The 14,908-nt window shown below is 40.8% G+C and overlaps 1 protein-coding gene across 19 annotated transcripts in view; it reads left to right on the top strand.

The window, feature by feature from the left end:
• The window catches only part of HMBOX1 (homeobox containing 1), a 113,887-nt gene that overhangs the window by 44,390 nt on the left and 54,589 nt on the right, over positions 1–14,908 (top strand). For 17 of the 19 annotated variants that reach the window (XR_010613285.1, XM_065681907.1, XM_065681898.1 and 14 more), the window contains exon 2: positions 4,249–4,332. Coding sequence is in view for 16 of the 19 variants with exons in the window: in XM_065681907.1 (XP_065537979.1) it covers positions 4,310–4,332 (23 nt within the window). In the remaining 3 variants the exon portion in view is untranslated. Of the gene's footprint in view, positions 1–4,248; positions 4,333–5,528; positions 5,611–14,908 lie in introns of all 19 variants that reach the window. The other 2 variants (XM_065681901.1, XM_065681902.1) reach the window with 2 other exon arrangements.

The raw sequence follows: 14,908 nt of genomic DNA, 5'->3' as shown, positions 1-14,908 counted from the left end.
CATCTCCCAGGAATAAAGGACTCCAAGCTGGCAAAGGAGTGCTTAACAGAAGCTACTGTGTAGAATCTGAAGACAGACGCATTCAAAGTAATTATCAAGTACAAATTTGCAATAGAGAGGGTGATTAAGTGCTGGAATGAACTAGAATGGACAGATCCTTGGTGTCTTGCTGGTTTTGAGACGAGGTGTCCCCTGGATATAAATTAAGCCAGGTTAATAGGTTTGTTTTACTTCATGCTGGCCCCAGTGTAGAGAAGGTGAACCAGATGAAATGTAACAGCCTGTGTTTATAGACATGTACACACACACACAGTCCAGCCAGAAAACTTGATGATTCCTGTAGACCTTAATTTGTACATTAAGTAAAAGGCTTAAATTTGGGTTTGTTTTTTGTTACTTCTAGGAGTATATTGGTTTGTAATTATGCATGGGGTTGGGAATCTGACTTTATTGTGAATTCAGTAGTGGTAGTACATCATTTTCAGGGCTGGTTTTCTTCACTAAGGCACCAGGTTTATCTGCAAGCTTAAACTTGGTTCTTCTGCATTTCAGTAGCTGGTAGGGTAATAGTCCTGTTTTAATGGTGGGGCCTGTGTCTTCAGGCAGATACTATGTTCAGCCATTGATAACCATCCCGTGTGGCTTTAAGCCAAGAATTTAGCCCCTCTGTTCATGTTTTACTTGTGATGGTTTTTTTTCCCCAAGGACAGAAGGCTTTTAATTTCTTATTTGTTAAGCCCTTTATAAGAACTTACCAAGGAAGATATTAGTGAAATACGAAGTGATGGCATTATTTTTTTTACTATGTGACTCACTCAGAAATTAAGAAGGAAAATTAATTTGTCTTCCAAATAAGTGATATCAGCCTCATCTTTACCAAGTGACTTCTTCCTCCTTGCTTCTGCAGGGCATTGTGGATCAGGGTGAACTATGCTTCAAAACAATTAACTGCATACAGTGAGAAATGGAGAAAACTGAAGTGGATCTCAAGAATGTATTAAAAATCGGAACTAAAATGAGAATGATTTCATGTCAAGCGAAACAAATGCAAAGTTGATACTCCAGTGCTTCACACTTCCACTTGTCCTTGGCACCAAGAAAATGAGATTTTTAATATCGGAAAAACAGATTGCCGTGAAGACTCATCCATTGTAAATTTAAGCTGCCTTTATAGCAACTTAAGCTGGGGACAAGATTGTTCGTTACATCTGATTCTACAGCTGTGGCGAGGATTTCCAAATTAATGTTGGATTTTTTATTGTCTGTCCCAGTAATAGGAAGGGGAGCTGGTAGTGTTTTCCCAGTGTTAGCAGGTAATTTATTTAATGAATAATGTGGTAGGGCAAAGGTCGGTGAGTGCTCACTTGCATGTCAGCTACAGGTAGAGGTGATACCTGCCTTTGCTGCTGTGATCAAGCCTGGTTTTCTGCTGAGAGGAGGCTGAGAGAACAGAGGATATAGATGCATGATTTCAGAGTCATGAGTTGTTGGTGATGGAAGTTATGTTGGTTTGGGTTGATTTTTTTTATTTTATTTTTTTGATTAAAATTAGAGATGAGGGAGTTGCCTGTTTCCCATCTAGTAGGCCCTTAAATTACAAAAAAAAAAAAAAATAATTTAAGCAACCTTTGCGTGTGTATGGGGGCAGGGAAGGTATTTTTGTGCTACTGAACTTTAGACCAGCATTGAGTCAAAGACTATTTGTAACCCTTTTCAATAGCAGCTGATCTGTTCTGGCATCAGGCTTCGGAAGCACTAGCTATCCCTCTTTTCTGTGCAACTGCATTTGCTTTCACCAGTCTAGCCACCAAAGCAGGCAGGAGGATTCCCTGACCTGCCTTACTGCTTGGCTCTGTGATGGTTTGGGATTGTGTTCAGACTGTAACATTGCTGCCTCAACCTTTAGCATAGCAAAAATGGAGAATTTCTCCTATATTCTCAGGAACTCTGTCCTGCTTATTTCTACCAAAATGCTATTATCCTCTGTCTGCGCTCAAAGATCTGGAGTCTCTTGGAAAAGCTCCTTCTAAGCTCCTTCTCATCCCAGATTTGGTCTAGATCCTAATGGCTCTTCATTTATAACATCCGAGGCCTGTACCATTTTTCTTCTCTTCCATTAGTATCACTAATATCATTGTCCTGCCTTTGTCATCTCACACCTGAGTTACCACAACCTTTTCTTTGGCTCTCTGTCTCCTCTCCTCGTGTTCCAGTTTTAATACTGTGTTTCATGATGATGGAAAGTGATCTTTTCTTTGTGGGTTTTGTTCTTTGCTTCTTGCACACTGCTCATGCTGGAAGCAAGTCTTTCTCTGAGGAATCCAGTTCTCTATCATTAGCCTCTCTGACCTTCAGAAAGTTTATATATTGAAGTTTAATTTGTTCCTTTTTGGAAAACAAAACAGCTCTCTGTATTAACCTCAAAATTTGGCAATAAGTCAACAGCATGATCTCATATTTTTTGTGACTGCTTCAGGGAATATGTTTTAAATGCAGTTAAGAGATTTAGCAGGGTACCTTTTGCTATAGAACTGTCTTATAAAGCTTTGGCGTGGCTGATTGTGAGAGACCTGCTTATTTGTCTTTTCCGTCCATCAGTACCTTGGTGCTACAGTTTCTCTCCTGTGCCACAGTACATGACCCGGGACAGTATGCTGGGACCACTCATCTTGTCTGTGACCTTGCTCTTGGCAACCTCCTTTCCTTGAAAGGGAAAAGGCAACTTGAGATGTAGATGTGGGCCGAATGAAGTGTTTGAGAAATGGCAGCAACCATCTCAGCAGCCTTCCTCCCCCAAGACACCCACTGCTTTCTTTGACCACATCTGGATGGTAGCAGTCCTATGGGGGCAGCCTTAACCCCCCTGGGTGAGCTGGTGCCTGAGGCTGACTGCTGTTACTTCTGGAGGAGTTCATTCAGCCCAGCCTTTTGCCCTCCAAAGTTTTCCTTCATGAGGGAAAAAAAAATAAATATCGACCTAAATGATGGTACAGTCTGTGTATGCCCAGTCGGCTCTGCCTGGAATAAGTGAAGTTCTTCCCCAAAGCCTCTAGTGGCATGATAGTGGAAGAGTCATACTACAATGTCTGGGCCACTCTTAACCACTGAGAAGAGCCGAGATATGTCCATCCATCAGGCTTGGTTGCTAATATTACAGACATCTCTTTATAGAACAGAGTGAATTATCCAGTGCACATCCCTGTGCTACTCTACCCACCTGTTTTCTATTCCAAGTCACATACACCCGTAGCTCAAAGCGTAAATATTCTTTCTGGTTCTTTCTGTATCTTCCTAGATCCTGTCTTTCTCTTGGTTAATAGTTTGACTTTTGAAGCACTTCAGTCCTTGTTAGTTTGTGGAGAAAGACATCAGCAGTGATAGCTAAAGAAAATTCTATTAGGTCATTCCTTTTCAGAACATAGTACCTGTCTTCTAAACTCTCTGCGGATGTTAGCCAAATAATCCTTTTAATAGCTTTTGTGAGTTAAAAGGGTAGGTAACTGTCATAAGGCTAAATGATTGCATAGATTAATTTACTTGTGGCCAAAAGAAATCAATTGTAATTTAAATTTTTGTCTCAGGACTGATTACACTACCAGCCATCAAATTTCTCCTTAGGAGTCTACCACTGAAGTATCTGTCTGGGATTATATGTGGGCCTGGATTAGTCACAGATTATCCAGAGCAACGTGCTTCAACATTTCCATTTTTTAACCTGTGGGTGTACACAAACTTAGAATACTCAGCTGGTTGGCCTTGTTTAGATCTATGAAGTATCCAGGAATAACTTGAGCCATTATAATCCATAGGATGTTTGTATGTAAAAGATTATTTGCCATACTTTAAAGACCATGGGTCCGTTGCAGACCGTGTGAAAGCTCACACTGAAAGTAAAGAAAGAGGCTGAGGCTTTAACAGGCAATTAAGGAAAAAAAGAAAGAATAAATAGAAAGATGATATAAGAAAACTATGTGGTTCTAGGGAGCATTTTTCTTAACCATGGCTGTATTTACTGGTTGGTGTACATTCTGTTGCCTTTTAGCAGAGGGATGCGTTGGATGACTGAGAAGGATCCTGAAGGCTTTGTTAGTTGGTTTTGGTTTTGGTTTTGTTTTCTTAAACAGGAGATTATTTGCAATTCCTCTAAGCTGGTTGTGTAATTGTAAGTTAGATAAGAAGAAGTCAGAATGTATTTGCCTTTCATAGAAATCTCTCAGCATTCTCATATCTTTTCATTGTGTCTTACAGAATGGTGAATAACACTGAAGACCCTCAACAGGCTTTGTGACGTCCCATCCCCATGTAAAGTATGCTCAGAACTTTTCCAGTAGTGTAAGTACAAGCTAAAAAAAAAAACCAAAAACCTGCAAAGATGAAGAGTTGCTTGGTAGTTTGGGCTTGCTCGCTTTTTTTTTTTTTTTCCCCTGTTAATTTGTCTGAAAAGAGCAGAGAAATGGTTGCAGTGATTATCAACAGTTGGCTAAATTGGAGGGTTCCACTGGTTTGGTATTTGTTAGATATTTGAACCAGGGAACAGAAGCATTTAATTTCTCTCTTGGTCTGGCTGATGTGTTTTTTCTACTTTTCTGTCACTGAAAGAAAGGGAACATCATGCAGTTCTTAGAAAGTTACTGTTGAAACAGAGGTCTCCGTATATCTACTGAACATACTAGAGGGGTACCAGAGCTGTGCAAGAGAGTTTAGCGCCAGACTTGGTGAAACGCAATTAGTACACCATTAACGCAGTGTTACATAGCAAAGGCAGAAAACCTGGGGCACCTAACCTAACACTAGAGTTGGATGTGTTGGCCCAAGTAAGTGCTGCTGTACCTGGAATTCAGGTATAAACTGAAGTTGTCCAAATCTCATATTTGAATTTGAGCCTATTAATTTGTTCTTCCAAATGACTTCTGTCATAAATCTTCAATGTAGTTGGTATCCATGCTGTTTCTTCAACAAGCAAGCAAATGAATTCAAAACTTGAAGCTTGTCAGGCTTAAAGGAAGGGATTGACCTGTACTGTGCTGTACACCCATCTCTCATTGGCCAGTTCTATATCACTGTTCCCCATTCCTGTTTTAGAGGTGTGACCAAATTCTTGTCCACTGGCAATCAGATTCTTGAGATACTTTGACCTCTTGACTTCTGATTGTACCTTCTGTCAGACTGAGTTGGAAAGAGAAATTCTGTCTACAGAACAGATAGCAAGAAACTGGACAACTGTGAATGAAGAAAAAATTTCCTAGATGGATTATTACAAGGATGATGATTATTCATCCAGCACATGGACAGTCTCAGTACAAGTGGCAGTGTACTCGTAGACTTCTGTAGAGGCACTCACAGTGAAAAGTAACGACTGCCATGGGTTTTGTGTTTGAAACTAAATTACTGGTGTATTTCAAAAAGCCTTCTTGATACAACCATTAATTAGTTATTTTCTACTTCTGGTGGCTTAGTCTTCTGTTCAAAACTAGTGGTTTCTTACTTTGTTGCCAGCCTGATGAGCCACCTCCTCTGCTTTCTTTTAGTTGGAAATATGTTGGATTTCAGTATTAAAATCACCACTTGAAATTGTAAAGATCTAGTTCACAGCAGGAAAGAAGTCTGGAGGTAAGGCTGCATTGCCCTGTGCATCTTTATTACACTGGTAGTTCAGAGATTGCAGTGTTCTTAGAGCTCCCCTGTACTTTGTGTGAGCACAAGGACGGCATGTCAGCTACTACTTTGAAGCAGACTTTTAACATGAATTTCTAAACTGTGAGTTATTTAGTTTTAATTTCCCATGTTTTGGCTAGATTTCAGTCATGTTCTGCCCCTGTACATTTTCTGCCCTGTAAATCAGCTTCCACCTTCCCATCCAAGAGGTAGCAGCTTTTTCCATTTATTCCAGTATACGTGCAGTTAATGCAGTCATCGAGAATGCAATAGAAGTATAGGTGGATGATTTTTTGACTGAGTGAATGCTGGGGTAAACCTCTTTGGAAGGGATTAAAGAGTATTAAATTAGACTAAATGGGCCAAGATGACCCACTTAGGTATAAAGTTTCCAGATTAAACCACAGATATCATTGAAAAAGGGTAAGCAGGCATCGTGGTTTTGGAAGGGGAAAGAAGAAAACAGAGTCTTTAAAAAAAAAAGGAAAAAATAAAAGTAAGTTTTAACTTAAATGCTGAATAAGATTAAAGTTAAACAGTCTTAAAACTACCATGGTTAGAGGGTAGTTTATTTCTACGAAGGGGAAGCATCCTCTGTCAGAACAGCAAAGTAGGCAGCTGGCTGCAGTTGCCATTTCACCTACTTAATTTTTATCCACAGCTGAATGAGAGTCAGTACTTGAGAGGCATTTGAAGCATAGTGTGAGCACAAGGCTCTTGATTTTGGTGTCCCAAAAATTAGTCAGTTATCCAAAACTAAGTCTTCCTCTAGCTCCTGAAAGAAAATCTCTGTTGAGTTCTCCGTAATTACTGACTCTTCACAGACTTAGGGCAGTATCGATTAATTAATACGTGTTAATAGTGAGTGTTAATACGGCCATCAGTATTTGTGTTGTATGTTTCAAACTATCTCTCAAAATACAATTTCTGATAGAACTAGACAGTTTCATAGAATCATAGAATAGTTAGGGTTAGAAAGGACCTCAAGATCATCTAATTCCAACCCCCTGCCATGGGCAGGGACACTTCACACTAAACCATCTCACCCAAGCTTTGTCCAACCTGGCCTTGAACACTCCAGGGATGGAGCATTCACAGCCTTCCTGGGCAACCTATTCCAGTGCCTCACCAAACAACATAATCAACATAATCACTTAAAGTTTACCTGAGTTATCAGGCTGGTTTGTGAATCTAACTGCCAGCAGTGACAGAGCTGTCTTGGGAGTGAGGAAAAGCCTGCTGAGTGGAAAGAAAATCAGTGTGAGTAATGGAGATGAAAAAGGACTAGATCGAAGCCTTGTCATCATTTAGGAAAAGGAACAGAAAAAAAGGAACAAGTGTGTGAATGATACTGAAGCTGGCACATGCTGACAAGTAGACAGTGGAGTTACAGTGACTTAGAAAGTCATTGCCTGCTGAGCTGTGTTAACTTTTGTCCAGCTTCCTTGAAATGCGATGTGAAACTCGTTAAACTTGGGTGAAAGAGAACTCTCCTAAATTGTTCCTTTTGTCTTCAGTGACAAGGTATCGTGTAAATAGTTGGTGTTTTAAGCTTCCTTAACTGAAATAGTATCTTGTCTGAGCCCTTACTTTTACTCAAGATAAACCAGATGAATTAATTTGATTTCACAAGCAGCTAAGCCGTTCTGAAAGGTACCATAAAGCGATCTTGTTCCACACGTGCCTCTTACGCCTGCTTATGCTTTTGGCCAAATTGGCTTGTCCTAATCTGTTGAGTAGGTAATAGCAATCATCAGAGCCTTCTCTAAGCTCATCCAGCTTGCTAACTCTGGCAAATGCTAGCTATGGGTGGGTTGGTTGTTTGGTTGGCTGATTTTCCTCCTGAGTTAGTGAGCAGAACTGGTCTGTGGTGATTTTCACCGAGTCCTGGAGCTATGCAGAAGGGTTGAAGAACAGGTCATAGGTTGGTTCACCATCTCACTTGCATCTTCAAGTGTTCTCCTCCTACTCTGAGCAGGATTTGGACTTGCCCTAAGATTATAAGCTGCGTCTTCTCTGTGTCACGCAAGAGGAAATTTCCCTAGCTTGATCTGGGCTGCACAAACGGATGTTTGTTGCTGTGTGTTGGTTAGGATGTGTGTTTCTTCTTGAAATGCTTTTAAATAAAATAGAACTTTTAATATGGAAGCAAACATAGCCAAAACCCCATGTTTGTATCATTCTACGTTCTTCAAGGAGCTGCAGTTATCTATTTGGGTTTGGATTTTAGTTTTCCAAAATAAAAATTTCTCTTTTAACTGTGTTGGTTGTTACTGATGGTAATAGATCCTGAGGCGGAAAGACTGCCTGAAATACTTCAGAATGTCTCTTTTCCTTTATGTGTGGAAGAGGTGGGGGAAATCCTGGTGATGGCATTGCTTGAAACTTGTCCTACGCCTTGTCATACCTGATGCTATAGAAGGACCCTGTAGGATGGCTTCATGTGTGGTGAGAAAACCCTCTTAAGTCTGGCCAGATGCTTGGTTTGCGTTCTTGCAGAACGCCTTTGTGACTTTGAACAAGTAATTTTGACTTGTCTGAAGGCCAGGCTTTTCCTGTGAGCTCTTGGTCTCAAAAATTAGCATACTTCTACTTCCCTGCCTTATGTGGGGGTATTCTGTGGAAAGATCTGTTCAAGTATTTAGATACTCCAGCTAGCTTCTCCTTATAGAGAATTCTGAGGTGCTGGGTTTTAATGAAGGAGTGATTAAATTCTGAAGTGAACTGAGGAGGCAGAAGACTGCAGTATACCTACCCAGTAACCTTGACAGCTGAAAATGTGGCTTGCCAGTCTGGTGGCTAGGTTAGATCCATGTTTCAGTTTTATTGCTGCAATGACTGTTTTCCTCAGGTGTAATAGCAACAGTATTTTGGTGTGTTGGTGAGGTTTACTTAGCAGTGTAACTCAAGTACGCACAAGTCCTGCCCTGATTCTGTTACTTAGCTTATGTATCCAAAGTTTAGTCTTCGGCTCCCAGATCCAAGATCTCCTCCTTTGCTCTTGGCACAGGTTTGGGCTTCAGGCCCTGGTTCAGCAGTCAGCTGCCACTACAGCTTTTCTCTCCATTTCTTACTCCTTATGATCCTTAATTCTGCCCTTGATCCAGCTTCAGAGTTTGAATTCCTGCCTCATTGCTGTAAAATTGCAACAATAGTAGGAAACTCGGATTTTAGAAGCAGGGAAGGTTAGGGTTAGGCAGATAAGGTGTCAGTGTGAATCAGTCTGTGCTTTGAGTAGAATTCAGAAGTATCTGGCTCCCAGCCCTGTGCTTAGTCAGAGGTCAGTCCCTTTTGTAAGACTTGGATTATGACAATAATTGGCATTTATATACACATATTTTTGCCTTGTAAGATCAATATCAAGTTCTCTCTCTCCCAAAGATGTAAAGCAGATACTATAAAGCAGAGTAAGTTACTCACCCAAGTGGAATCAGCAGCAAAACTGCTAAGGTTTGCTTACTGCCAGTGTGCCAGCATCCAGTAAAAAGTATTTTATCAGCAGTAAAGAATGTCAAAGATCTAGTGGAAGAAAAGTTTATGTGGAAGAGGAGAATTTGGGTTTGGGGCTCTTTAACTAGCTGAGAAACTTGAAGCCTCCTGAAGAAATGGTATGTTGATATTCTCCTCTCAGCTTGCCTTCTGTAATTTGTGTAGCGGTGAGTATTTGATTACGTTGGATTTATTTTCAGAAGTTTCAGGCTGCTCTTATTAATTGTCACCATTTTGATCGAAAGCGTATGGCAGTGTTCTGCATTCATAAGACACTGTTTTGCATTCATAAACAGAACCGGTGACGTTTAACCTCAGTAGATCAGCTTGTAGACTGATTTCACTCCTTGCTGCAGTAAGGCTTTCGTTTCCCTTGGATGAGAGCAGTCATTACAAGCATTACATTTTGTTTGTGAATCAGGATGAATGGGAGTAGAGTCCTCTTTGAAAATCAGAACTAAGAGATGCAACTGCAGGAGATGATTATGCTAACGTATGGATAAGGATGGCTCTGTGTTCGTTGACATGATGAGCACTTGAGGCCTGATTTTTTTTTTTTTTCTCTCTCTTGAAAACTGCTACAACTCCACTGAAAACATTGGAGTTGCAACTGATGAGCATAAATGTTGGCTCAGATGAGTCAGATCCTTAATCCTCTGTTGCGCCCCAGAATTCATAGCATCAACTGCTGTTTTGAAGGCAGCTTTGCTTAATATAGTGCAAAGCTTTGGGTACTTCTGAAATATTTAAGTTGACTGTGAATAAAAGGAGATGCACTTGTTCAGTAAGAAAGAAAAGGCCAAAGCTTGAATTTCAGAAGACTAGTGTTATGTCCTAACGGTCCCAGTTTGGTTCCGATCGTGCCTTAGAGCTGCACTTGATGGGTCACAGTCTTTGCCTCTGAACATGAGTGCATGGTATGCACAGTTTACTTTGTGATATACATCAACCACTCTGCTTGTGGAACAGCTATAGCTTAGCATGAAGATCTCTTTCTTGAGCATTTTGTAAGAACTAGCTGTGTCCTTTGGGATGGTAATGGTGGAAGAGATGTAGGAAAGGAAGGAGTGAATGAAACTTTACTTGGGTCCTTGGAGCTCACAAAAATGTGTGGAGAGATAAACAAGCTTGCGTAATATAAAGCATGGTTAAAATAGTAACAGACTGGGCCATCTGGAAGTGGAGTTTTTTTATAGTCACTGGTTCTGATAGAAAGCGTCCGGAGCTGTAGTTCATGTGAAATAGGTTGTTGAGTATCGGGCTGGTTGATAAGCAAATTATGTTCCCTTTGGAAATAGCAGTGCCATCCTTAATACCCATTTTTCCTTGCTGTCTAGATCAGAGACCTCATGTAGAAAGGAAACATAGCAGCCCAGTCATACTGACCGAGGGTGCTTGCAGACCAGTACGTGGTCTGTGGCCTGGGCATGCAAAGCCACCACAGCTGGAGGACATCCATTTCCACAGTCGTTCAGATAGCGGTGCTCACTAGTACTGTATGCACATACACACAGGAAAACAACTGGCAGGCAAAGGAGTTCAAGCTGTGAGAAAAACCATGATGGCTAAAACACTTGTTCAGTTAACTGGTTGTAGGAAGTAATTTTTGTGCTGTGTTTTGGGATAACCTTCTTCAGCTGAAAAGCTACATCTTTACCTTGTAATTTTGCTCTTCCATTTAGAGGGCAAAACTGTACTCAATGATACTAAGAAAGTATATGTTACGTTGTAAAAAGTGATGGTGCTATCAAAGAGAAGATTACAACTTCTGAAGATCCTGCTGGCAGGACAGTGTAGTGCTGTTAGCGTCCAACCCTGGACCAGCAGTATGTGCCATATGTCAAAGGAGGGCAGAAGCTGGCATCTCCCCCCATCCTGTTTGCTGCAGTTAATGTGACTTTATCAGAATCATTCTTAAACCAATTACGAGGATCCTGTTCAGAACACTTTGGCTGTAGCCCACATCCATATTATGCAGATTATATCAAATATAGGTCTTTTATCAAAAATTGCAACTGGTTGCAGAGCTTATTAGATAAAGCAGTGAATTTTAATGGATATTTGGGGAGGCAGAAGACGATCTCTTCAGTGATGCTAGAGTACTTCCTACTCATGTATAGTGAGTAAAAGAGTGGAAAAAATGATTTCTTGTGATCATTAAGGAGTCCAGAGCCATTTTTTGAAGTGTTAGAGGTGTTAAGGCTGGTGTCTGGCCTTATTCCCAAATAGGTAATTGAAATGCTTTGAACTTCTGAAGTTCAATTGGACATGGACTTAGCTCCTAGCTGGTTTTATGGGATTATTCTGCTGTGTTCCAGCACCTAGAAAGTTAGTGTCAGGTAGATGATTCTTGTATCTGTGGGGGCTTGAGCTGTGATAGTAGGTGAGAAAACTGTGCTTTCTTTTTCCTTGCTTTTCTTTACGAGATGCAGGGAAATAAGGGAAGAGAACACCCCTGTTAACTTGCTACATACCCCCACTCAAGATCAGTGCTTTCAAAGTGGGGAGGGATCCTCATATCTAAAGAGTGAAATTCATACAAAAAAAAAAGACTAAGTCTTGGTGGTATGACAAGGAAAAGCAATGGTATTGAGAGTAATTATGCCTCGAAGCAGCTTTGACTTCAGAAAGTGGTGTTAGAAGTGGAAAAGAGCAATGCTGCATCCGGCTGGTTGTGAGACCTGCTTGTTATTTTATATCTATGGATTTGGGGGGGTGAAATAAGTTCTTTTTTATTTAGCTCCTTATAGTTCTCCCTTCAGTGTTATATTCAGGTACCTCAGGTTCCTTTTAGATGAGCCAAAAACCTGAAGTTCTAATGCTTTATCGATACCAAGAGACAGGAAGTGGAATTGGTCTGTCTTACTTGGGATGCGTCTGCCAACTCAATGTAAAAAATGTAAATAAATTTGATACCTCAGTCTACATTTTTTTTCTGTCAGGATCTAAATAGTTTACTCTAAGGGCCAGATTCAGTTGTTAAAAAGTTGGTCAATTATAGATTTGAGCTTAATTAGTACTTTCTAGAGGTCTTGCTTTCAAAATTTCAGGAAGAAAAGTGCATGACAATTCTTTCTTGGTTATGCTTTCTATTTTGGTTATCTTGCCAAGGAAATTTGACAGTAACTGGTGAGAGTTTTGCTAACTGATAAGGAGATGAAGCATGTGAATAAGCTAAGATCTGCAACTGTTGAGGATATTTCACTACTGTGGCAGTGAAGTTTGCCAGTTTGACTACGGCAAAGCAGTTGGTCCACAGTCTTTGTTCTTGAAGGAAAAGTATTTGCTATCTTTATTTTCTCCTGCATGCCCCCAGTCATTCTGCTTGCCTCCATCTTATTTTACTTCTTGTTACTTTTGCAGTTGATTGTATTTCATAAGGAAGAAGAGGGGGGAAGCAAATCGAGTTAAAGCTAGCCAGAGGAGTTCAGGAGGATAAGAGGCTCTTACAGCAATATGGGGGGAGATGAAGTAGTGGAGAATATCCACTAATTAACGAGGTGAATGAAATTACAATGATTTTTAAACGGCTGATTTACTTAACTGCTTTGTAAATTGGTCTTTAAATAGGGTACGTTTATTCATATATTTTAAAAAGGGAAAATAACTGCAGCCCTGCAAGAATAAAAGTTCTAAATAATGTTACTGTAGTTATTCATTAAAAAGGAGTAGATAGTTGGCAGTGTTGGAACATGTTCAATAATACCACGTTTTGCAATATTTGTTTTGGGTTTTTAATGGAAAATTCCCAGTTCCTGCAGTTTTCAATGCATAAAACTAAGAAGCATTGTTTCTAGATTTCATGATTGTGTAGAAAAGTACCTGAAAATGTGAATAAGAGTTCAAAATCAAGAAGACCAAAGAGAAGTGTGTCAGATGCAATATATGTTGTGTATGTAAGTATAAGCAAGGCAGTTTTTACTGTATATGACGTTAGTTAGACCAGCAGTGAGATACTGTATCTGATTTTGGTGTTCTTATCTTTTTAAGCATTGGAAAAATTATGCAGAAGTTTTCTAGAAAGGTTGGAGGGCTAGAAGAATATTTTGCATGGTCAAATTGACAGACCATTGAATTTGGTTTGGTTTGCTTTGTTTTTTCAAATTGCCACATCTTTCCAGTGGTTGTATTAACATCGTGTGATGGATTTAATTTAACAGTAGGTTTGCTACTCTTAGATTACTTTCTGCAAGCCTCTTAGGAGCAGTCCGCAGATTAAGAGGATGCAGCGGAACGTAAGTTGAAAGTCACTGAATATCTCATTCTTACAGCAGAGGATGGCCTTCTCCAGCAGCCATTGCATCCCTGTGCGATCGCAGTTACTGCACATGCACAGCACATCCCTGGTACATTGACATGGGACAAGTTGGAGGTCAGACCACTTTTCCCACATACAGCAACCTACAACAGGTCATAGAATCATAGAATGGTTAGGGTTGGAAAGAACCTTAAGACCATCCAGTTCCAACCATCCTGCCATGGGCAGGGATGCCTCACACTAGACCGTGTGGCCCACGGCTCTGTCCAGCCTGGCCGTGAACACTGCCAGGGATGGAGCATTTACCACTTCTCTGGGCAACCTGTACCAGTGCCTCATCACCCTCATAGTAAAGAACTTCCTCCTTATACCTAACTTGAACTTCCCCTGTTCAAGTCTGAACCCGTTACCCCTTGTCCTGTCACTACAATCCCTGATGAAGAGTCCCTCTCCGGCATCCCTATAGGCCCCCTTCAGATATTGGAAGGCTGCTATGAGGTCTCCAAGCAGCCTTCTCTTCTCCAGCCTGAACCAAGCCCAACTTTCTTAGCCTGTCTTCATATGGGAGGTGCTCCAGCCCCCGATCATCCTCGTGGCCTCCTCTGGACTTGCTCCAACAGCTCCATGTCCTTTTTATGTGGAGGACATCAGAACTGTACACAATACTCCCAAGTGGGGTCTCACGAGAGCAGAGGGGCAGGATCACCTCCTTCGACCTGGTCACGCTCCTTTTGATGCAGCCTAGGACACGGTTGGTTTCTCGGCTGCGAGCACACCCTGCTGGGTCATGTTCAGTTTCTCATCAACCACGACCCACAAGTTCTCTGCAGGGCTGCTCTGAATCTCTTCTTTGCCCAACCTGTAGCTGTGCCTGGGATTGCTCCGACCCAGGTCAACCATTTCTCTTGCAGCTAAGAACACTGCAGTTCATTATATGTAATTCGCTAGTAATTTACTAAAGGATACTTAGGATTCACTAAAGGATTATGTGTAATTCACTAAAAGAGATTAATTTGGCCTGACAACCCGGATCTAGAAGCACAGCCCTGACATTTTAGACAAATTAGGAATAACACTTAAATTTTAAAAGGAATGACTGGCCATGGCCACAAACTGCTGCAGGAAATGGCAAGTTCTGTGTTACCTGGCATCTTTGAAGCTACCTGGAAAGTCATGCTGTTGTCAGATGCTAGTTTTTCAGTTCTCGGGCTAGAAGGACAAAAGTTTTGGGTTTTTAGGTCTGTGGCAAATGGGAGATTAACCTAGACAGTCTAAAGTATGTTTTCGTATTAAACTTTAAAGAATAAGAATTTTGGGTAGAGGTAGTTCTGCATGGAGGCTCTTGTTCATTAAATTCTCCAGTTCAAAAAAGTACTTGAGCACATGAAACTTGGTGTTGATCCAGAAATGGTAGCATTAGAAATACAGGTAAGAAATGCACCAGATGGGTTTATCTCTAAGGAAAGGCAAGCTGGCATATCTAGTGAAAACCATCTCAAGGCCAGA

Source organism: Lathamus discolor, chromosome 5, assembly GCF_037157495.1.
Source record: "Lathamus discolor isolate bLatDis1 chromosome 5, bLatDis1.hap1, whole genome shotgun sequence".
Lineage (NCBI taxonomy): Eukaryota > Metazoa > Chordata > Aves > Psittaciformes > Psittacidae > Lathamus > Lathamus discolor.
The sequence above is the reverse complement of the archived record's forward strand: the minus strand, read 5'-3'. Positions and strand labels throughout refer to the sequence as shown.